General features: G+C 37.6%; 1 protein-coding gene across 1 annotated transcript in view; it reads left to right on the forward strand.

Moving 5' to 3' along the window:
* NFXL1 (nuclear transcription factor, X-box binding-like 1) overlaps nucleotides 1-12,521 on the forward strand; it is a 38,712-nt gene extending 26,191 nt beyond the window's left edge. Inside the window, exons 15-20 of the mRNA XM_012724000.1 lie at nucleotides 1,093-1,259; nucleotides 3,092-3,161; nucleotides 4,889-4,993; nucleotides 6,986-7,072; nucleotides 8,150-8,203; nucleotides 11,175-12,521. Coding sequence (XP_012579454.1) covers nucleotides 1,093-1,259; nucleotides 3,092-3,161; nucleotides 4,889-4,993; nucleotides 6,986-7,072; nucleotides 8,150-8,203; nucleotides 11,175-11,348 — 657 coding nt within the window. The 3' untranslated portion in view covers nucleotides 11,349-12,521. The remainder of the gene's footprint in view (nucleotides 1-1,092; nucleotides 1,260-3,091; nucleotides 3,162-4,888; nucleotides 4,994-6,985; nucleotides 7,073-8,149; nucleotides 8,204-11,174) is intronic.
* The last annotated feature ends 12,624 nt before the right edge of the window (nucleotides 12,522-25,145 follow it).

The raw sequence follows: 25,145 nt of genomic DNA on the forward strand, positions 1-25,145 counted from the left end.
CCCTGACTAGGGATTGAACTTCTGCTACAGTAGCTGTGGATAGCTTCTTAGTGCTGTGCTTTATTTAACCCTTTGCTCCACCAGGAAGGTCCTGTAAATACAAATTCTCTAGAGGTCAGGGAACGTTCCCATCTTGTGCATTCACATAAATGTTAAGTATTTATGGATTTAGTGAATATAATTTTTAAAGTAAGAAAAAAATTAAAAGATTTTTGTAATTTGAAACTTTTCAGTGCTATATGTGAAAAAGAACTCAGAATTTTATTGGCATAGTAACTCTTGTAATCAGGACTATACTTAGAAATGATAATAAAATATATTTAAGACTTGGTATTTATATCTGTAGCTCTCTTACTTTCTCTCTTGTTCTGCTATTAATGTCTTTTACTGGGTATTCCCTGGGTGGCCTAGGGGTTAAGTCTTGATCCCTGGCCAAGGAGATAATCCACATATAGATTAACTCATGTCTGGCCTGCTGTTCCCTTCAGCAGTGTATTTCAGTAAATTTGCCTGGTTTGCTCCCCACTCAGTCTCTGGTGACAACTTTCACCCTTCCACCCCCATCTCTGGCTTACACCCAGTTCTTCTACACAAACTTTAAAAACAAAGCTATTAACCTTTATGGTGAATGGATACTAGTTAAATTGTTGAATAACCAGAGCAGAGAGATACCTCTAGATCTGTTTAACAAGATGAATATTGAATGTTTTGGGAATTTTTATTTGTATATTAACAGTTTTTTTTTTTTTAGGTTGAAGATGATTAAATATAATGAATTGATAATTTTACTTTATTTTTTAATACCACTGACTGTTCTTTAGGAAGTGATTTACATTTTTAGTAGTGATACTTCATGTAATGCTGAAGTAGTTCAGTGAGGTTTATAGACAAAAACTTTTGTGAATTAAAGTCACATTGATAATTTTACTGTTCTTCATTTTGTATTTTTTTTTAAATAAGTAAAGGTGTGTGCTATTTTTAAAAAAATCTCTAAGAGCTGCAGAAGTACTTTTCCTAATGGGATATATAACTCTAAAATATAGAAATATTAGACTCTTAATTTAGATGATTTATTTCCATGTTATTTATCAGGCTGGCCCAGAATGTCTTCAGTGTGAGGAAGGGTGCTCTAAATCACGACCACTGGGTTGTCCTCACCCATGTGTTTTGCCATGTCACCCTGGAGAATGTCCTCCTTGTGTTCAGATGCTTAGAATAAAATGTCACTGCAAGATCACAAGCCTATATGTGGAATGTAGGTAAGTAGACTGAAAAATATTTCGTCTCGTCAAAGTTGTTTTAACTTGTCTAGACTTCTGTAGAATACTTTAGAAATATTTTTCAATTGTGTTCCGTAGACTAGATTTTCCAGTAGAAAATTGATTACAATGTTTACTTTGCCCTTTAGATATTTCACCCTGATTTCTGCCAAGGCAATTCTTGTTTTCTTTTCTTTTCTTTCCTTTTTTTTTTTTTTCTTCTATTTGGGGATTCTGTATATTTTATCAGGAAAAGTGTTGAGTCAGTACTTTTCAAAAAGTAGGGGAAGCAGACCTATAACTGTCAAATATAGTATCAAAGTAGAATTTTGTTGGGTCAAAAATTGACTTGTATACATAATGATTTAGGCATAATTTTTAAATCATAAACTTTAAAAGTAGGCTTTTGCTTCAAATGTTATAGCATTTACCATGCTAGAATATCACCTTTATTAAAAAAGGCAAATTTTTACTTGTAGATAAAATGGAAGGGAAGAAGTTTCTAATTTTTTCTTTTTATTGTCTAACATAATTCAACTAACTTGTTCAGCTCTGTTTCATTCAAGTAAATCTAGTAAGTCTAGTTTGCACAAGTTAAATTTGGGAATATGATTTTGTTCTTGATTGTTTGAGCATACATAATTCTGAAAAATGCCTTTTGACATTATTTTAAATTTGTTTTTGTCATTTACAGTCTCATCTCATGCTTTACTTAATTTTAAAAATCAAATTTTATACTTTTTAAATGTAAAATTATTTTGTTACAGTTTTAAAAATGAAATACTACAGTATTTAACTTTGGAAATTTGTACAGAAAACTGAGAACGTAATCTTGCTTATTAATTGGAAGATACTAATGAATAAAAGAAAATTTGTCTTACAGGGCGCTAAGTTTCCCACTCTTCTTTTCTCTTATTATGTGGTCTCCAGAGAGTGCCTTTCTCTTTTCATCTTCTTCCCAGATGTTGCATTCCCAAAATTAACTCCTGGATTTTGTGCTCTTTTTAAAAGCTCCTTCCTGTTAGGTAGAGCCCTGATCTACCAGGACTTTCCCAGTATTTCCACATAGGATGGATTTCATTATTCTTTTTTTTTTTATCCTTATTTTAGAAATTTATTTGTATATTTTTACGTTGTTGTTCATTTTTGTACAAATTTGATTTCACCTCTCAGGTGTAATTACCATAAAATTACTATCACCAAGATACCTGTGAATCATCACTATAGTCTCTTGTGCTCTTCCTTCTCCTGTTTTGATCCCTTTCCCTCCCACTCCCTATTTTGTTTTTCCCTGATCCCTTGTTTGGTTCCCCTATATCCCTGCTATAAGTGAGACCATCTGATAGTTTTCTTTTTCTTTCTGACTTGGTTCACTGAGCATAATCCCTCCTAGCTCCAGGATGGACTTCTTTTTATGATGTGATGTTAGCGCAGTCTTCTCTGCTTTTTCTAGACCTTTCAAGTTCCCAGAGGAATTTGAGAAATAGAGTTGCTAGGAATGGATAATTTAATTTCCTCTTATAAGAAATTTTAAGCCTGTAGATATGCTACCTTCTAGTCATAATGAAATGGTAGGATTTGAGATGCTGTACTTCCTTCCTGCAATGGAAGAAAGGACTTCCTTCTTTTGATACTTGATTTGTTGGTAGCAAAGAGCTAATGGGCTATGAGCATTAAAAAAAAAAAGAAAGATAATTGTTACAGAGACAATTAAAATATTTCTTAAAAAATGAAATAAATAACTTCTGGATATATTGGAACTTAAGGATAAATTTTAGAAAGCTCCAAGACGAATTTCAGTTTGAATGTCTTCAAAATGTCCTTCTTTTTAGAAAAATAACTACAGCTGATGTAAATGAAAAGAACCTCCTCAGTTGTTGCAAAAATCAGTGTCCTAAAGAGGTAAGGTTTAACTGGACCTTTTAAATTGCCTTCTTGAGCTTGTTTATCTTGGATTTTCTTTTTGTTTGGTTATCTGATTTTAGGTTTTTGGGGACCCACTAAAATATGATTAATGTCTATGAAAATGTAATACAGCAATCTAAATGTCTCAGCAATCTAGAAGTTGTTGGAGGTAGGAGAGTGGCTATTTCTTTCATTTGGGTGGCAATTTATAAAAGAATTCCTTTAGACCTACATACCAGTACTATTTCTTTTAATTCTTTGTCTATATACACTTAACCTATGTGTTTACCATTTTATTTAAAGACTTTAAATATAGTAGTAGTGCATGATAAGCCTTTTGTTAATATTTCCTTTTAACTGAAACTTTGGACACTGGATATTTATTTAAGAAGTATTATAACTTGAACTTATGAATTTTAAAATTTATGTAATATTTTAAGAAAGAATACCATTTCAAGTAATAAGTGAATATGTTAATAATCCTTTGTTATATAACTGAAGTTAGGGACATGGGAACTTTCAAATTTACTTTTCTGAATTATTTAAATACTGAGTTTTCCCTTGTCAAAATAAATTTTCTTTTATACAAATTTCAGATTCCAGGTAAAGAGCAGCTAAGAATGTTTAATTTTTAATCTATCTCAGTAACTTGTTATTATATTCTGGTTAGAAATAAAAAAATATAATTCAGGGATGGCTAATTTTTCATTTAGCATTGCTTTGGGGATGATTCACTTATGATGTTATGACATTTGGAAAGACTAGACAGATGTGCACTGTTTACTTAAAAATTTGTTATTCATGATCATGAGTTTTTGGATTTTAGACTGTTTTGGAGCCTCAGTTATTGTTAGTGTCTACTTGAGTTTTCTTAAAATAATATACACACACACACACGCATATAACATCCATACAGTATACACACACATATATATGTATATATGTGTATCTATATCTATATGTCTACCTATCTATAGGTAGATATAGATACACACATATACATATATATAATATATATGGATATGGATATATCATCTATATCCATGGACTGGGAATAATCTAAATGTCTATTATAGTTTAGAACAATCTAGTGGACATTGTCCATTTCGTTGCCTCTAAAGAATTCATTCTAGTTTGTGACATTTTGATGTTGTTAAGGCTATAGCAATGGTTCTCAAACACTGGCATTTATTAGAATCCCTTCAATTGCTTATTAAAACAGATATGTAAGTCCTACCTCATAGTTTCTGGTTTTATGGTCCTGAAATGGACCCAAGAACTTGCATTTCTAATATGTATTTACACTATTATGATACTGTTGTTCTGGGACCATACTTTAAAATTCCTAGGCTTCAGGCCCTCCCTGGTGGCGCAGTGGGTTAAAGCACAGCACTAAGAAGCTAAAGCCACTACTGCATGAGTTCGAATCCCGACGGCCCTGGAGGAGATCCACATGGCGAGGCAGACTTCTCCTGACCCGCCCACTGCTCCCCTCAGCAGTGTACTTCATCGCTCTGCCTGTTCTGTCCCCACTCTGTCTCTGGTGAATCCTCTCACCCTCCACATCTCTGGCCTGTACCCCAGTTCCATATGAATAAATAAATCTTTAAAAAAAAAAAAATTCCTAGCTTCACAGTAGCCATACTTAAAAACGTTGTGGGAGAGAGAAAGCTGATGTGATGAAAATGTATGTATATAATTGCTTTATTTTGGTTTTATTTCAGCTTCCTTGTGGCCATAGGTGCAAAGAAATGTGTCATCCCGGTGAATGTCCATTTAATTGCAACCAGAAGGTAAAACTTAGATGTCCTTGTAAAAGAATTAAAAAGGTAAGTATTTTAAATGAGTGGAAAAATTCTCCTATGTGATTTTTATTTTGGTAGTTCTTTGGCTAGTTTTTAATCTCTTAATTTTAAGTCCTTAATTTGTAGAATTTTTTTATTAGCTTGTCTGTTTCATTGTTTATGTTGAAAATCAGCTTTGGCTATAGTTTTCTGTACTTCATTAGTAAAAGATTATGTTGCACCCAAGTTCTGTGTCCTTTCCTGGAGAGAGAGAGTCAGTGTGGTCCAGTTTTGAGTTCTTTACACAAGGGATATAATGTGAGTGATAAGGTGAGTGTCATGGTTTAAGAATCGTTCTGAATTAACTCATATTGCTCTACTTAGGAGACTTTTTGCTCTCAGTATTATGTTCTGAAAATGTTGCCTTAAAAAAAAACCTCAGAAGCACGCCTTATAAACTTATAAATTGTCAGTACTTAGTCAAGTCACTTTTAAACTGACATGTTTCTCAGATTTTCTCTGTAATTTCATGTTACTGTTTACGGGTTGCTCCTCTTAGGAAGACATAGGTGCTCTTTTTTAATTGCTGAGTAATAATTAAAAAAAAAGACATATCTGCTCTTTCCCTCTTGGCATTCTTTATATTAAACCCATGAGTCAGGTGATTATAGGGAAGTCTGTACCCTTATTTCCTCATCTCTAAACTAGAATTTAAGCATAGAATTATTGAGAGGTATAAAAGAGGTAATGCTGATACAGCGTTTTGCACAATGACTGCTATGTTCAATAAGTAGTAGCTGCTATTATTAACACTCAATATTACTATAATACACTCTTTATTGTGTCTTCCATCCCTAATAATGTTTGCCACATAGTAGACACTATAATACCTTTTAAATGAAAATAGATGTCATTTTCCTTTACACTGATAATGTCCATAAGCACACAACATTTATTTTTGTGTTTAATGTTCACTGATGTCATTCTTCCACTGCACTCTCCATGGAACATGAAACTATTTATCATGAACCTCAGCCAAAAAGTAGACTAAAAGGGGAAAACCCTGCTAAGAAATAAAATATTTTCACTTATGCATATGCACTTTGTTCATAGGATTTGATTATCTCATTTGTTAACTCTAGTACACTTAGAGGATATGCAGAAAAGGAGAAATCAATACAAATAAGTACACATAGAGCAAAAGTAACATCAGAAAGCAAGAAATAGGAAATGAATTAGATCTAGGTAAAGATCTACAAAAGCAAAGTTTAAAAGTATTTAAATTAAGTTCTACTTTATTAGAATAACAAATTATAGTGTTGATATCTGGTCATCAAAAAAAAGTAATTTGTTTTTAATTTTTTTATAGAAACAGTAAAGTACATATATTATCTTTAGAATGATTTTCATTTCAGCTTTTTGAAAAAGGGTTTACTACTTGAGAAAAAATGTATAGTTCTCCAGAAAATCATTTTAGAACTACACTATTTGAGTTGGTAGCTACTAGCCACATATAGAGCTTTTCTGAATGAATTAATACTAAATAATAGTAAAATTTCATTTTACTAGTAAATAATAGTAAAATTTCACTTTACTAATAAATAATAGTAAAATGTCATTTCTTTGATTTCAGTAAGCCGCACTTTAAGTGCTCTGTGATCACATGGTTAGTGCTACTCTTATTGGGAGGAACAGCTGTAGAAAATTTCCATTTTTTCAACTATTGGATGGCACTACTCTGGAACATTTAGAAGAGTAGAAAGAATCAGTAAAGAATAAAAACAAAACTGAAGTTAATAGTGGCACTAGTAAATCTTAAGTGAATGATATTAATTTTATAGTGTTCACTTTTTTGCAGTAAAAATAATCATTCTTTATCCTAAGACATTTAATTGCAAATGTGTGATCATTAAATATTAATGATGTAACTGTTAAATAATTTGCATGACTTTAATCTGTGAGGGAATTTTTTTATTGGCACATAGCTGGGACTTTAAGGAAAACTTAAAATCTGACATTAAAACAATTCATTTGTAGGAATTGCAGTGCAACAAAGTACGTGAAAACCAGATTTCAATAGAATGCGACACCATGTGCAAGGAAATGAAGCGAAAAGCATCTGAGGTAATACTAAAGTTGGTTTTACCGTGCTGAAATCTTTCCCTTATATTGTACATTTGTTTATGTGCTTATTATAAGCGACTTAAAATCTCTTTTTGGTTGGTTTTTTAAGTCTAGTTTTATAGTTCTTTTTTGAACCCCCAGATGTGCTTTTATTATCTGTTGCATACTAGATTTTTCATTTTTCCTGTACCTGTTAGTATATGTGGTCTCTGGGACATAGTTGTTAATTTAAATGTTAGTATAAACCTCCTGAAAATTAGGTTAAAGTGATAAAAGTTAGGTTTAGGGATTCTTTGCTGTTTGGGTTACCTCTTGTGTCACTATTTGCTTCCATTAATGCAATCTACAAATAGCACTTGACTTTACTTGAAACTAAAGATTCCCTTCCAGGTGATCTATTTCAACTCTAGACAAAGGAATATTTAATAATTGCTTGTAGTTTCTTAGTATGCTAACTCAAGAGAAGATAATCTAGTTTTGAAATCATACCAGTTTACACTGTTGCAACTCTTTGAAAGGTGATGTAATATCTATTACAGTTGTTAAGCTGATTCTTTTTATAAGCTGATTTTATATAAGATACAAGACTTCTACTTCCTTCACTTGTAGTTGACTAGACTGTATCTTTGTTGACAGCACTTTTTAGTATAACATTCATGTTTCTTTAAATAATGTACAGTACAAAACTCCCCAAAGTTGTATAGGTTTAGCAGAGACTTGTTGGGAAGATACTAAAAAACTCAATATAGGGCCCTCCTTGGTGGCACAACAGATTTAAAGCACAGCACTGTAAAACTGGCTGCAGCCAATTCAACCTGAGTTCCATCCCCACCCAGGGAGGTGACCCACGTGGTGCAGCAGACCTATTCTTACCGGCTGCTCCCCTCAGCAGTGTACTTTGTCAGTCTGGCTGTTCTGCTCTGTCTCTGGTGAATACTCTTACCAACCTTGCAGCTCTGGCCTGTACTACAGCTCTGTATGCATGAGTAAATCTCAAAAAAAAAAAAAACCCAAAAGACTATAAAATTTGATGATTATAATGTTAATTTTTTGTACTGTTGAAATATCTATAAACAGATAAAAGAAGCAGAAGCCAAAGCTGTGCTTGAAGAGGAGAAACGAAGACAGCAGGTAACAAAGCATGATGCTCAGTTTTATGTCTACATCGTTGTTAATTTTTATGCAAACACTAGATATATTCTAAGTACAAAATAGAGTCTAGTCAACTCTGTTCTGTTCTGGACAACAAATAAAAATTAGCCATTTATTCACTTAAATCTAAATATAATGCATCTCTGAAGACTCGAGATCTTGTATATTCTCACATATTTTGACAATTGCAATTTATTTCATCCATTTTCCAGCTATAACTTTTAACCTCCCTATTTTTGGTTGGGGATGAGAGTTGGAGTGTGGTGGTGTCTACTTTAGAGCAACTCTTAGATCCCCTTTCTTCATTCATCTACAATTAATTGTGTTTATTTTACTAAATTGTGGATTATCTGTAACAAATCAGTATTGTTTATTAGTCTATGCTTTTGTTTAATAGTACATTCCCCTATTTTCTAATTAGATTTTTAAAAACTTTTTAAATATACTTTTACATTGTTCATTTTTGTACATTGCTTGATTTCTCCTCCCAGGTGTAATCCCTATAAAACTACCACCAAGATATTCGTGAACAGTCACACCATAGTCTCTTGTGCTCTTCCCCCCCCCCGTTTTGTTCCCTGTCCCTCCACTGCTGAATGTCTCTGATTTATTGCTTGCCTGCTAGTTTTGTCTTTTCCCCTACTGACCCCTTTGTAGAGTTTTCCTATGTTCCTCCTATAAGTGAAGCCATCTAATACTTTTTATTTTTTGCTCATATTTCACTGTCATGGTCACTTCCAGTTCTATACATGTTGATGCAAGTAGCATGAGTTTATCTTTTTTGACTGCTGAATAGTATTCCATTGTGTATATGTACTATTAGATTCTTTTTTTATTGTTTTAATTTTATCTTTTATATATCTATTTGCATTATTGTTCATTTTATAATAATGTTTACTTCCCCCCTCCCTCACCTGTCATCACTGTAGCCTCCCACATTCTGATCCCTTTCTGTCCTGCTTCCCTGTAGGATTTCTCTAGTTTATAATTGCCTGCTTGTTTTTTGTATTGTTTTGTTTTGTAATAACAATATACTTATCCCCGCCCCCCAATTTGGTTCTCTTGAATTCCTTCTGTAAGTGAAACTATTTGATATTTTTTTTTCTTTCTGATTTATTTCACTGAGCATAATCCCTTATAGCTCCATCCATGTTGTTGTGAATGGCATGAGTTTATCTTTTTTTGATTGCTGAATGCCAATTAGATTCTTAAATGCAGGACTTTACCCATTCTCTGTTATATTCCTGATACCTCCTGTTCACTCAAGTACTAGACAGATCACGTACTCTAAAGAGTTGCTTTGCTTTCTATCAGGTGACATGTAATTATTTTCAGTTTGCATTTTAGGATGCTTCATACTTACCAAACAAGGTATAGTGTTTGAGTGAGGAAATTAAAACTTGTATGACTTAAGGGAAGACATTAGAAACAATTAATGTAACAAATAAAGGTTGACTAAAAATAACCGTGATATTTCATGAATCTATAAAGTTATTTTGCCTGATATCCCAAATCTAGTAACACATGGATTGGCTGAAATTCTGGGGGATTACATTATTAAAAACAGTTTAGAGGGTCCCTTTCTGCTGCTTTTAATGAGCCATTATGGATGGAAATTTAAATATATTCCCTGTTTGCTGACATTTTTAAACAAAATATATAAATCAGTTTATCAAGGTATAATATCAAGTACTAAAGTTTAATAGCTAGGTCCTTGGAAATAGAATAAAAATCCACATTTTATAATGAGTATTATCCTGTTACCTTTAAAAACCATTTCTTACATAAGTCATTTTTATTTAAAACACAAAGCATTTTTCCCTGAAGAATTTTCACTGTTTCTAAACATATTTGATAAAAAGAAATACCAGTTTGGGGCAACATTCTTCTTTTTACTCAGTTGAATCTTTTTCATGCAGGTCATGAATGTTTATTACCAGCATTGTATTATAGTGCTTCCATTGTCATGGGACACATCTTAGAATTTGTGAAAAGCAGTATATTGTACTAGATTAATGATGCTGACGTGTAAAGTTAATGTTTATATTTTTGGCATTCTGATTAATTGGACATTTTTGTACTTAGTTTTGAAGTCAGGTCTACAGGTCTGATACTTCCTTTTCACTCACGTGAACTCTACATTTCCTTTTCTGTTTTTTTTTTTTTTTAATGTACTATCAGTTGCTTTTATTCTTTTTATTTTTAAATAATGTAATATTTATTTTTACATCATTTTGTGCCTTTTTCCATCTCAGTTGTAATCCCCATGGGTTTCCCATTCCCCACTCTACCCCTGTAAAATGTCTCTGGTATAAAATTGCTCATTATTATTATTATTTTCTCTTCTGGTCTTTTATACTCCTGTTATGAGTGAAACCATTTGGTATTTTTCCTTTTCTTTCTGGCTTATTTCACTAAGCATGATCCATGTTGCTGCAAAAGGCATGAGTTTATCTTTTTGATTGCTGAGTATATATGTACCACATCTTTTTAATCCAGTCACCTACTTTTGGCCATTTGGGTTGATTCCATGTCTTTCCTATTGTAAATAAAGCAGCAGTAAATATGGGGGTGCAGGTGTCTTTTTGAATCAGTGCTTTGTGTCTTTTGTGAACCCCAGTGGGATTGCTGGGTCATATGGAAGCTCCATTTTTAGCAGTTTGAGGTGCCTCCAAACAGTTTTCCATCGTGGTTGTACTACTTTGCATTCCCACCAGCAATGCAGGAGAGTTCCTTTTTCTACACATCCTCACCAGCATTTCCTTTTCTGCTTACCTAAATTCTGAATTTGTTGAATAGATTCAGTAGTGAGAGAAGATGTAAAGTGATCAAATCAATACATTTATTGTATGCCATTGCTGTCATCTCCAATTGATTTATTTTTAATCTAAGTGGAAAATATAAAATTAATGTATATATTGAGTTTAATAAAAATGCTCTTTTGATTTAGGCTGAGCTGGAGGCTTTTGAAAACAGACTGAAGGGTCGCCGGAAGAAGAATAAGAAAAGAGATGAAGTGACAGTCGAGCTAACACTGTGGCAAAAATATAAATATTACCTTCTTCCAGGGTGTGCTGTTATGGTTGTAGTGTTTGCGTGGTATATAGTCCACAATGTGGATTAGAATTTTTTATCTGTTAATATACCTCAGATTGGACTTAAATTGTTAAATTTGGATTATAAAAAATATATTGTAAAACATGATAGTTACATTCATCTGTGTTTTCTCTTTCAGCTGTTGTTAGCAGGACAGATGTTAAGCTTTATCTTAATTAGCATATTAGAAATGGTAATATGACATTGTTTAACAGTAAAGGCATGACTGAAATTGCAAATTATTTCATAAGGCATAATTAGTGACAGGGCAACATCTTGTTCATTGTGCTTCCTTGTATTAACGTAGTTGTTCCATTTACTATTTCAAACCAAATTTTTTTTTTTTGTAAAATTAAGATGAAACTGAGCCATATGTGCAATAAGAATATTTCACAATGTTTTGGTTACTCATTAAAAGGTACTTTTCTTGATCATGTAACTTTGTACTTTTTTTAAAAAAATATGATTCCTGAAAAAGTCTCTTAAATTGTAACATGAAGCTATATAATTATATTCCAAAAGTTGGTTTATTAGTGATGAATTTTTATTAGCTTTTGAAGTAAATTTTGGAGTAGTATGTTCCTCATAGGAAAATACAATTGTTTAAAAAAAAAAAAAAGTCAGGTTAAATTCCTCACACGTGGTTACTTCTTGTGTCAAAGCTTTTAACTGAAGTTGGCATGTTTTGTAAAACTTGTGTCTTTTCAAAGTAATGCTAAAATAGAAGGTAATATTTATGAGCAATAAGTGCTGAGCACAAGGCTTTTGAGCTTTGTGTACTTTATTCTCACTTTTTCTTACTGTCTTCCAATAAGTAGATTTCAGTTGGAGATAATCAGTTCTTATGAAAACAAGCTAATAGAGAAATATCAGCAAGCAAAATCTGTTTGAATTGTAAGTCATTTAAGTAGTCTTACTATTTAATTTTTTGTATGATTGTTTTCATTAAAATTTTTCATAACAAATTTGTAACCTATAACATTTACTATTTAAAATATTTGCAAGTCTGATTTTAGGCAAGGCATTAATATTAGTACATAAATTGAAAAATAAAGTACTTGGTAGGTACTAAAAGGCAGTAGAAGTGTGTTTTAAACAGAAGTACAAAAGAGGGCCTTTAAATTTTGCTGAATTTAAACTCACATTGTAAAAATGCCCATCAGGCCCCCCCTGGTGGCTCAGCGGGCTAAAGCACAGCACTAAGAAGCTTAAAGCCACTTCCACATGAGTTTGATACCTGCCTGCCTGCTGCTCCCCTCAGCGGTGTACTTCGTCAGTCTGCCAGCTCTCTGGTGAATCCTCTCACCTTCCGCATCTCTGGCCTATACCCCAGCTCTGTATGAATAAGTAAATAAATCTTTAAAAAAATTTTTTTTTAAATAAAAAAAAAAGCCCATCAATCAGGTATTAGCTGTGTCTAGAATTAAAGGGCAGTAATTCTTTTATTCACTTTGTGTTTTGATTTTAGACTTTATGGCCTTTTCCACAATAGGGTTTACTGTGTTGGTATTTCAGAAGCTCTAAATTAGATTTGCTACACTCAAGTCATATGCTACTCTAAAGTGAATATTTAAAAATATGAATAACTATGTATTTAAAAATATGAATAACTAGGAAGTTATTTTCTTGTATTTCAGAATCTGTTCTATTAAATAAGCCAAAACCTAATTTGTGTTTGTTTGTTGGGTTTCTATTTTTGCTAAGTTTTCTGAGTTATAGGAAGGAACTTAGTGAACAAAGGAAAGTGAATGAATGATAAGTTAAGCTGTTTGCTGTTCTTTATTTGCTTAACTGTAATTCAGACTTAATTAGCTTACCCAAAGTTACACAGCTATTCATTTATTTACAAAAAAGTGTGACAGTTACTTTCTAGGTATTGGGAATGGAATGGTGATATTTTCTCTCAAGGACTGCTAAGGAGCAGAAGAAAGCAGGCACGAAATAGGCATATACATAAAGGAGTATGATTTCAAGTGTAGTTAAGTGTTGCTAGAAAACAATTTTCAGGAAGTGATGAAAGTGGAGGTGATTCTTCTGGAGGAGGTCAGTTGAGTAATGACTGACCATTATTTGAAGATTTCAGGAGAAGATTATGAAAGAGAAGAAACAACAAGTCTAAGTTTGGAGAGAAGCCTAGCATGGTAGAGGAACAGAAAGAAAGACTGGTGTGACTGGAGCACTATGAATGAGGTAGGGAGAGCAAGTCTACAGCCAGCTCGTAGGGTACTTGATAGACTGGCGAGGAACAGGAGTTTTGTTCAGTTGCAGTTGGTGTTGTTGGAAGGTTTTTCCTAGGGTTTATGTTTTTGTTTGTTTTATGAGTGTAACTTGCTGACTGCTGGGTGGAGAAAATACTGTAAGGAGGACAAGGATAAAAGTAAGGAGGCAGTTGAGTTGGGAGGCAGTCCAAGTTGGTGTTGGGGATCAAAACAGGGATGCGATGCTAGCTCCAGTCGCCATGAAAGTATTTCAGAAGCTCTAAATCAGATTTGCCACACTCAGACACACCTCTTGCCCAGAATGAGGTGTTGAAGCAACTGCAGAAACAACTGCGTGATGAATAGGAAGCATTGGTTGAAATAGGAGAGAGGAAATTAGTAAGTTCTTCAAGGTCAAAATGAACTTAAATCTGGCCTAAATATTTATTTGTTCTGAGGGGAACAGAACTCTACATATTGTCCTATTTGCTTCACTCTGAGCCAATTTGAGAAAGAATGGGACAATAAAATTATCAAATAGCATAGATAAAATTGTAGGCACGATGATCCTATTTTGTTACTTATTATATCGTAAAAGTTTATTAGTTCATTATTTGAAAATGTGTAGAATTTTTATATTGAAATTTAAATACTTAGGAATTGACCAATACTTGGTGTTTGTATTGCAATTAATTTCAATATTGAAATGTAAATTCAAATAATCTCAAACAAATTGGTTTAGTCTTTACTGAAATTGTTGAGGAATGTCACTGAAGCAAAAAAATTTTGGAAATTTTTGCTTTTTTCGAAGAAGTTTGATTGATGTTTGAACTTCATGGTTATGAATGAATGTTAAATAGTGTAATAAACACAGCTAAGTTTCCATTTAGTGTTTAAAGATGTATAAGTTTTTGACAACATTTTATTTCAAATGACTCAGGTGATCCCCTAGCTGTTATGGTTTGCCATCCTTGAAAGTGATAATAAGTGTCTAAGTTCAGGGAACTAGAGATGTAAAGTAGCTGTGTTTACTTTCTGGAATTTTGTGGCCTCAATACAATTGCCTGAGAGGGATGGTAGAAATTTGATCACCCTAAACCTTAGTGAGGTTGGTAAGCTTCACAGCTTCACAGAGGAAGGAGGTTATGAACTCTTGGAAGAGATGTGAATTTGGGAGAGATGAGTATTGCTGGGTACCGCCTTACTCTCCAGAAATTTAATTTTTTTTTTAAGATTTATTTATTTTTACATACAGAACTAGGGTATAGGCCAGAGGTGCAGGGGTGGTGAGAGGATTCACCATAGTCAGAGTGGGGAACAGAACAGGCAGCTTAACAAAGTACATTTCTGAAGGGAGCAGTGGGAGCGACAGGAAAGGTCATCCCCTGACTGGCTAGGGATAAAACTTGTGCTGCAGTGTCTGTGGCTAACTTCGTGGTGCTGTGCGTTAATCCATTCTGCCACCAGAAATTCTTAAGAGACGAGAAACCAGGTTTCTACCAGGGAAGCCATTTTTATTAATTCAGAATCTTGGCCTGTCGAGCAAACTCAGGTCAGTTGTTTGCTGAGCTTCTGTTCTAAGTTGTCTTTCTAGTCATAGTGAGTACCTACATAAATGGTGCTGTGAAGAATTGCCAAGATAACTGAAATTTGTTAAAACATTTTTATGGAGACATTACCTAAACACCCTCAGCACCTTCATCTGGCCATTCTCTGACAATTTTTTTCCTTTGTAGTACTAAGCAGCACTTGTCATTGTATTATGTATGTTATTGTCTGTCTCCTGTGATAAAAACTGAAGGCAGGGGTGCTGTAGCCCCCAAGTAGGGAACTGTGCCTAGCCATGTGGTATATACTGGTATTAGTTTCATAGCACTGCCATAACAAATTACAACAGTGTCTTAAATCAGCAGAAATTTATTCACTTATAGTTCAGGGGGCCTGATGTCCTAAATGATTGTCAATATGGTCGGTTATTTCTGGAAACTGAGAAACTATCCTATGCCCCTCTCCCTGCTTTTGAAATACCTTGAAGGCATCAATCTGTGTCATTTCTGGCTTGTAGACTCCATTCCAGCCTCACCTCCATTCTTACATAACTTTCTCTTTATGTTCTTCTATTTTTCTTATAAGGACATGCTTTATTTAGGACCTACCTTATTACAGTATAACATCACCCAGTCTTATAATAGCATTACCCTTTTACAATATAATATTCCAATAACTGAGATCTACAAAGATTCTATGTCTGAATGTGTTTTAGGTTCCAGATGGACATTAATTTCAGTCAATAACTGACTAAGTCCACAGTTATGCTAGACTAACTCCTTGGGTATTTTTCATCACTGTCTGAATGGTGTATGACACAAGGTATGGGCTAACAGTTGAATATTTCTTGGGTTCCAATTCTGGTTCTGCTACCTCCAAGCTATGTAATCACTTCGCTCTGTTAAGTTTCAGTTTCTTCCTTTGCTGTAAAGTAGTAACAGAAATACTGTAGTATGTGCCACTAAGTGTTAGCTATTATGAATGAGCTTGTTCACAACTATTTTCATACAGTTTACATATTTAATTTCCACAACAGTTTATGAGCTGGGTTTGTTTCTTTTCATTTTAGCACACAGGAAAATAGATCGGATCCAAGAATAAAAAAAGTATGTGTCATTTTGTAAAGTGGCACATTGCCACATTGAAAATCTTAGCTATAATATAGGTAAATTTAAACAATCTCACAACTTTGAGATTTCTCTTACAAATTGATTCACAAATAATAAATCTGAACTGAGGCACCTCAACTTTTACTCAGGTTCACTGTCATTGAATTTGGTACTACCCCTGGGAAGACTAAGAGGAATGCTGGCAACCAGTCGGAGTGTTTGGACACTCAGATTGCACTATGGGGCCCTGTTGGTCAGGGAGGCTAGCACTAGGTATGTGATGGTGCTCAAATGATACTCCTTTAAAGCTTCTTTATGGACTAGTTCTTACTACCTTTTTCCCAGTGACTACTGGCATACTGAAGGATTGATGTCCCAGAAATAGTACATTCAATAATTTCTACAAAGGCTTGTATCATAAAGAACATTTCAGTGTGCTAGAATATCTCATGGATAGACATGTCCTCATTTTAATCTAAACTTCACTGCAAATGGGCACATGTTTAGTGTGCCTGTTTTTCTCTCTGCTTTTTAAAAGCCTGCATTTTTTGATCTCAGCTAAAAATAATACCTTTTACCTCTGGAGGGTCTGTTTCTATATTATTTACAAGTAGATTTCCATAGTTACCTATGTGTTTTTTTTCCACTAGGCTTAAGAAATCTGTGAGGGCAGGAATTTTTGTCTCTGTTTTGTTCATTTGACAGCCAGCAGAGCAAATCTTAAGTATTAGTTGATGAATAAGGAAATAAGCCAAGGAAGTAGCACATCTATTTCAGCCACTGCTTGCCTAATCTGATTGCTTCTCTAGGATAATTCTTTCTTTTGTAGCACTTAACACTAAATTGTAACACTGTGCACTAACTTGGCTTATAAGTTTTGTATGACCAAAATTGGATCCTTAAAATCACTCTATGCAGAGAGATATTCACAACCTTTAATTTCCCACAAATCTCAGATTTTGTGTTTTCCTTTTAAATCATCTATTTGCATATATTCTTGAAATATTAGACAAAAGTTTCAAAAAACGAATTTTTTTTGCAAAATTATTTGAAAAAACTGGATGATGGTTGACACTTCAAGTTGAAAACAGATGTGGCAAGTATTATTTGAAAGAATAATTCAAACAGGTCACTGCAGATTACTGTGAACTCCCTGCATATCCAAATTAATGTCCATGTGTTATGAGACTTGTGAAATTTTTATGATTTCTTGTATTATAAAAGTTTGTTATGAAGAATGTAAAATGAAGTGTTTATCCTTAGACAAGGATTTTCCATTGGTGAATTGGTAACTAGAACTGGCTGGATTTTCATGGTAAAGGAGATATAAGGAATGCTGATTTTACAGCACCAGTACATTCAGCCTTAGTTCTCATAAGACAATATAGTAGTGGAAGAGAAGGAGACTACCCTGGCTATTTCAAGTTCACCGATTTAGTTGTTTCATAGTTCTTGTAGCACCTCCACCAGGGGGCAGAACATGGAAGAAAAAGAAGGCAAAGTAGAAGTTTATACTTCAGACTGCCTGTTGAAACCTTGAGGATTACATCCAGCCCTCACTTTATAAAGTGCATCAACTGTGACTGAAGTCATCTGTGGCACAGAAAACATGATTTGTTGAAGGTAGAGGTGGCAGATGAATCTTCCAGGCTCTTGGCTTTCAGGCCAGTGTCCCTGCTGGTGTGTAATGAGGCATGATTTTAAAAATAGCACAGTACTGAAATTACACTGCTTCCAGGGAACCCCAGCTCAGCTCAGCTTGCTAAATGTGTAAACTGGGATGATTTCTTTGACGCTCTGTATCTTTCTCACCTCTACAATAAACAGCACCTACCTCATAAAGTGGTTGGTAGAATGAAAGTCCATGTAAAAAGTGTAGTACAAACCCTTCCATGTATGCATTCTTGTCAACTCTCAACCTGGATTCCAAACCTGATGTTTGGAACACTGCTGGAGTCTGTGTCAACTCTTTTACCTTACACATGCATTATTTTCTACTTATCATTTCAGAAAGAAAATACTGATTACCCTCAATTTTACAAGTGTTGCTTCCCCCCACCCACCCCCTGCAACAGTAGTTAAGGGACAAGTGTCTGATACATGCTTTGTTGGCCCTCTGCAGAATAATGGCAGCAAATTAATTGTAGCACCTCATGATTTATTCTTTCAAGTTCCATGAAGACCTTGGCCAGAGTAAGAAAATTTTTTAAAGAAAAATACAATGAGTGTAAGTATAGTGTTTCCTTTTTTGGTTATATATTTGACAATTTAAACCCCAATGGTAGTCCACAGTTGTTAATATTGCAGTACTCTTCCTGACGCTCCTGAGGAGCAGCTGCCTCTGGTGAATGACAGAGACCGAGGCTTCCTCCCTGCTCCCAAAGGACCAATGGCTCTCTTCACTGGGGATAGGGAACTACCTATAACAGAAATCTACTGGGGCTCCTCCGTGTCCCTGCAACCCCAAATCTTAGGCAGTCTAGCAAAAGCTTCTTCAGCAACGTACAGCAGAAGGCTGCCTTCCATTGGCCTTATGCAAATAATGCTCACCCTTCAAACGTTAACTGTTTTCAAGAAAACAAAGGTGAACTTTAATTGCCAGCGGCAGCAAATGCTGTTGATTTATTTATTTTTTTTTAAAGCAATGCTCTGCTCAAAGATAATATTCTAGGGTCTGGAGAGCTGAGAAGTAATTCCTTTACTCCTAACCACGCTGTCTCTGACAGTTCAAACTTCCAGGTCCCATCTTTTTCGTGCTGCCGCCACGAGGTGTAAGTTTGAGGAGGTGAGAAACTAGCAGTCCGCTTCGCTTCCTGTTTGACCCGAACAGTCTTTTCTTTGAATGCAAAGAGGTGGGGTTGGGGAGGATCTGTCATTGGGATTCTTATGGGTGGGACCCGGAGCCGCGAGTGAAGGGAGTGGTCCGCGGGTGGGAATGTCGAGCAGACAAAATGTGGGACCCCTGTCTCTTAAAGTTCAACTTGTCTCTTCCTGAGTGAGGAGCGAGGCATCGACGTGCTTCTCGGGGGCACGTAGAGGAGAATAAATCCACCTAGGTAAGAGCGGACAGAGAAAAAAGCGAGCCATGTTCTCCACGAAACGGGCCCCTGCCCTCGCCGCTGAGGAGCGCTACAGCCGAGCCAGAGCCTCGGAGCGGGTAAGATGCAAGGGTCGCGCTCTGCGGGCCCACGGGTCAGGCGACCTCTGAGTGCGCAGGAGTTAAGGGTCCCACTGACCCGCCCCCGCCCGCTCCTTTCCCGCGCGCCGCAGCCAGTCTCCAGGAGCGCCGTCCTGCAGCGGGTGCAGCCGGCTAGGGTGCTGCCGGCTAGGGTCGCGGGCTCGAGCCGGGTCGCCGCGGGGAACCCGCTCTCCTCGCCAGGGGCCGTCCCGTGTCCTGCAGAGTCCCCTTTCGGCGCGGCGCCTCCACGCAACAAGTGGGTTTGCGCGCGCGTGGGACGGCTGGGGAGGCTGCGGCAGGAGCCGTGGGAACCAGCCCCTGGGGTGCTGCGCGGCTGCCCCGGGCGCCGCGGTCAGCCCGCCTCCTTCCCCAGTGCGCGCTCAGCCCCCGGCCCCGGGCTCCCGAGGGCGCTGGGCCGCGCGGAGCGTTGGCTCGCAGCAGCAACCTCACTTGCGCTCCCTGGGCACACCTGGGCTCCCCGCCGCAAACTTCGCCTCTGGCGCTGTCCGCCTAGGCCCCGAGCGCCGGCCGCGGGGGGCGCAGGGTCTGAGCTGCGCAGAGTTTGGGGATTCGGCCCTGCGCGTCGCCACCTCCACCCTGCTCCGCGTCGGGGAGGGGAGAGGTAGGGGAGCGCGCCCCCGACGGCCCTCTCTGGGCTGGACCCGGCACCGGGTCTAAAGTTCAGCCTTCTCCGGCGTCAGAAGGGTCCTGACCTCAGCGGCTGCGGCGGCGGACGGACTGCACACAGCCGGGGGCCAGCGACTGCTCTGCGCGGGCAGCGGCTGAGCGCCGCGCCCGCGGCGGAGGAAAGTGGCGTCCAGTCGGATCCCGCGGGGAGCGCTTACCTCCGGTGACAGGCGCCCCGCTGCCGGCTCCGCCCGCGCCAGGCCGGTGGATGGCGGTGTAGGCGCTTTTTGCGCGGCGGGTCTTTCCCGGCACCCAGCGCTGAGCGCCCGGCGCTCCGAACCGCTTCGCCGACTAGCTAGGCATTCCCAGGGGCATTCCCTGCCCGTCATAAAGTGGAGCTTTCCCCCCGGGTGGGAAACCTCTGAGGAAATGCACTCCAAAGACTAGGTTCTGCGTGAGACTTTGAATTTGACGACATTAACACGCACATTTGTAATATGCAATCTTAAATAATATTACTGCAATTATTATTACTGTAACTTATGGAAGCAAAAGAAAGCCCAACTGCTACCAGAAAGGGAGCCAAGTCAGGACGTAACGACTGATCATTATCCAGGGACACCTATTTTAGCTGAAGGCTTTGAAATGAAAGATGCTGCAACACATTAATTTTGAAATAACCCAGAGAGCAGAAAGCATTTTTAAAAATATAAAACTTTTTTTTTTGGTGGGAGGTGGGGAGGGGTGACCGTTACAACACACTCACCAACTTGTAATATTTGGCTCTGTATCATTTGTTGTGGGGAGTTATGTTAAAAGTCAATTTCAAAAACCAGGTTCCTGGGGAGAGATGTTACACTATACGTCTGTATAGGCAACTGTGAGTGAGCTGAAAGGCTATGGAATAGCTTTTCCATAGAATCCTTTCCAGGAACCAGGAGTTTCACTAGGATAAACTATTTTTAGAGTTATTTGGGTGTGGAATCACATAAACCTTAAAATCTCACGAGACTGGAAAGCTCTATTAAGTGGGGGGCTCTTCCCAGAAAGTTCCTCTTTTGGAGGGGTGGGGGTAAATTACAATTCCAATGATGAAAATCTCAGTTAACCTTCCCAGGAGGTTCAAGAGACAAACCAAGACTTGCTTTATTAATCCATCAAGTATAGTTCCAGGCATAGGGTAACTTTCAAAAATGCCCATGAATACCATCATTAATGTCCTCATAAAGTTGCTCAAATCTTAATTGCAGTAGCACCCAGTGCATGGATGCCTCCACCACCAGTAGCTGTGGTTTTCTTGAAGAGGACTGCATTTGCCACCAAAACTTAGCACATCCCTAAAATCTGTATTTTTCACATTTCACAGTTAGCATATTTTTAAAATCTGTAGTTTGGACTAAAATCTGTAGTTTCAGATCTCTGTACTGTTAATGAGGTAGCTTGTTGCTCATTATACCTCTTTCCCTACCTCCAACCTCTCTTGACACAGACAAACCTCTGTTCTTAGGGATTCTCAATATCTCCACTATTTGGGCAATGGAAGCTCCTTAAAGACCACCAGAAAAGCTGTGGTAAAGACTTTTAACTGAATGTGTTCAAGGGAGAAATTTTACTTAATGTGTCTGCCTTGGTAAGTTCTTCGACTTGTATGCATTAGTGTGTTCTGTTTGTCCCGTCTGTGCATTCCCCTCTGCCTGATGGAAAATGGAGCTGATGAGCTAAATAATACTGACCTGTGTAGAATACTTGAGCCACACTAAGCACTCAAGTAACTCTCAGATGTCACTAATCTGAAAAATCTATACACACACACAGCAAAAATCACTGAAAGGTGCCTAGGTGGGTAGAATATGGACTTTTGTGTCAAAGCTAATTCACATCTCTGGCTCTACCCTGCAAAGCTGAAGGGCCCTCAGCAAGTCAAATCATCTTTTTGAACAAATGGGGATGATACTTGTGAATGTCCTATAAGGACATTATGAAGATTAAGGACATAAAGATATCCTAGAAATACTGTAATAATAGTTGTACATTCTGTACAACTTAACTAACTTTTACTTAAGGAGCCAATTTTATCTCAGACTTGGAGCCTTTCAGTCAGCCTTCTTTTATTCTAAAACTACACTTTCCAATAGAATATTGGTCACATGTGATTACTTAAATTTAAATTAATCAAAACAAATTCAGTTTTCTGTTTTCACTAGCCCCATTTCAGCTTCTCAGTCACCACATGTGGTTTCTGTATTAGGATTCACTGCAGAATGTTCTGGAGCTTTCTTTCTTTTGAATGATAACCTAATGAAGCTCTTGAGTTACACAAGTCTCTCTGTCCAGCTACTGTCTTTACTGCTTCTCCAGAAGTGGTTTGTAAAGCTGAATCACTCCTGTCGTGTTGAGTTCTTTTCCACTGCTGGAGCATTTGTTATAGATAAATGACTAGGTCCATTTAGAGATCAGCTACAGTGGTTGTGTAATTTTTGTCACAAAACCCTTGGGAAGTCTTCTTCAGCTTTGAGAGTTTCTGCTAATGTCTTCTTGTCCTTACACAATGAGCTTTTGGACTATGATTTTCCTGACTTTAGAGTAGAAATTCTGGTGTAACCAGGGAGATTTCTCTCTCCCCACATACCTTCATGTGTTATACCATTTTTCACAGGAATTCCATTACTGGGTCAGGAGGTTTATGTGTGGCTCAGAATCTTCTAAGAGTGTTTGATTTACTTGAATCTGAAAATGAATACTGACTTATTCTGAAGTACCCCTTGCTGAATAATATTGCCATTTGACAGATTATATATTTTACTTCTTTATTTTGATCATTTTTTTTTCTCCTCCTACTAGAATATATAAACGCCACACAACAGAAATTTTTCTTCATTGCCACAAGAGTGTCTGGCATGTAGTGGCTAGTTATTATTTGTGAATGGTGACTGCATGGGGTCTATTTGGAGCTCACTAAGATGGGTAGATACTGTGAATTCCCCGGGGCTGCCTTAACAAAGCACTGCAGACTAGGTGGTTTAAACAACAGAAATTAACTACAGCTTTTGGAAGCTGTATGTCAAGATGTCAGCAGTGTCATGTTTCCTCTGAGGACTTTAGGGAAGAACCCCTCCTCCCTAATTCTTAGCTTTTGGCCATCGCTGACATTCCTGTCTATAGCTGGCTGCATTGCTCTAATCTCCCTCTATAGCCATGTGACCTTGTTCTCCAAGCTTCTGTGTTTGCCTTTTCTTACTGTAGGACACCAGTCACATGGGAATTTAAGTTTCAGTCACCTGAACCCAATATGACTTCTCATTCTGACTAATTACAAAGCAAAGGTCCTATTTCCAAGTAAGGTCTCATCCTGGAGTTCCAGTAGACATAAATTTGGTGGTGGGATGGGTACTGTTTAAGCCAGTACAGATGCAGCATAGATGATCCTTTCCCTATCTCCATTCTGTAATGCCTAGGGAATGTCTGCTATTTCTGGGACTTTGCTGAGTCTGAGTAAGAGCAAGTGTTGTTCCTACAGACAGGCGCGCCGCACACCGAGAGTTCCTGTGCTTTGCTAACATGCCCTTCTTTGCGGGCAGGGTGTACACAGGAGGAGGACCTTTGCATGACTGACTCAGCTGTCTTATCCTAGCAGGTCACTGGCCTCTCTCCTCTCCCCACCCCCCCGTCTCCAGGGGTTTCTCTTTGCTGGGAAAGAGCCATGGTTGTCCGAGAGCACGGGACTGTCTGCTGTTCCCTGAACATACTGCTGCAGTGTTTGCTCAGTGCTGAGCTTTGCTGAAGGGTGCCCATAAATTATGTTTTCCTCTCGGCCTGCTGACACTTGCTGCCCTCAACTCACCTTGCAGCAGCTGTTCGGATATTCCCCATGGTTCATGTGTACATGCCCAAACCACCAGAGCAGGTGGTGACAAGTACAGTGTCCATGCTTGCCAGGGCTGCTTGGAGATCCAAGTTGGCTCTGTAGGTGACCCATCCCGCCATTCAGTATCAGCACTGAAACTATCAGCAGCCTGGAGGACATCTCTTCAAGGGGCTTGGTTAGCTAACAGGCTGGCCACAGGCAGGGCTGAATGGGTAGGGGTGAGTGGCAAAGACCACGTTGGTACCACTAGTCTGTACTTAGGTCAGGATCTCTGGGGACTTTTAAGTTGACATCATTTGAAAAGTATCTTCTGATAAAGGAGAGCCTGTATGCAGCCATGAAAGTAGACAATGTCAGTCTCTCCAAAACCATGAAGGTCATTCTGCTAAAGTGTCATGCAGTATTTCAAGGTTGTGAGTGCCAGGAAATTTAATTAGGGACTCTGTGAACCCAGGCATAGTGAAGAATCTCTATGAGCAACTTAGTTTGAATTTTTCTGACTAAGGCATCGTGATACCCAAAGAGGCTAAGAAGCACATGCTAGATGTCAATAACTTTAACGTATGAGAATTCAGCTACACATTTTGGAGGAAAAGAGAAATAGGTCCATACATTCAGTCAACAAACATTTATGTGCCAGGCACTGTATAAAGCACTCAGTATGCCAGTGAACAAAACAGATGAAAATCCAGGCACATGGGAAGCTTATTAACTAAGTTTCTAACTAAGCAGTAAACACTAAATTCAGGAGTGCAGGGAAGAGCAATAGCAGTTTAAATAATGAGTCATCTGGCTTGTCATTCTGTGTAGTGCTCTGGAGCGAGAGCACAAGATAAGAGAAGGGACTCTGCTGTTCATTTCAGATTGCCAGTGCCTTTTATATGTATCCCTCTTGCAGCCCTCTGTGTGATGCCAGGTTCAGAGATCTTTGTCTTTCGGCCATTTAACCTCAAGCCAGCTCATTAATCTAGTGCTCACCTGATGATCCTGTTCCAGCTCCGGAGCAACAGCTATGTGGGATCTATTTACAGAAGTTACCTTGGTCTCCATTGTGGCACTTTTCTAAGGGTTTTTGAGGATTATTTTGACAGTCTGATTTTCACCTCTGTGTGCTTATTTCAGAGGCCATTCCTCCGTATTGGGGATTGAAAACCAAAGCTACATTATTTAATTTAGTACTTTATTCTCTGCAATTCTTTAGGACAGTTTGGTCAAGTTGAGCAAAACCAGAGATGGGAGTTCTAGTCTTTATCTAACTGACTTGCTGAGATTTTACAGTCATCACTTAACCTTTATCATG

This window comes from Condylura cristata, unplaced genomic scaffold (assembly GCF_000260355.1).
Source record: "Condylura cristata isolate star-nosed mole 26May11 unplaced genomic scaffold, ConCri1.0 scaffold00012, whole genome shotgun sequence".
NCBI classification, from domain to species: Eukaryota; Metazoa; Chordata; class Mammalia; order Eulipotyphla; family Talpidae; genus Condylura; species Condylura cristata.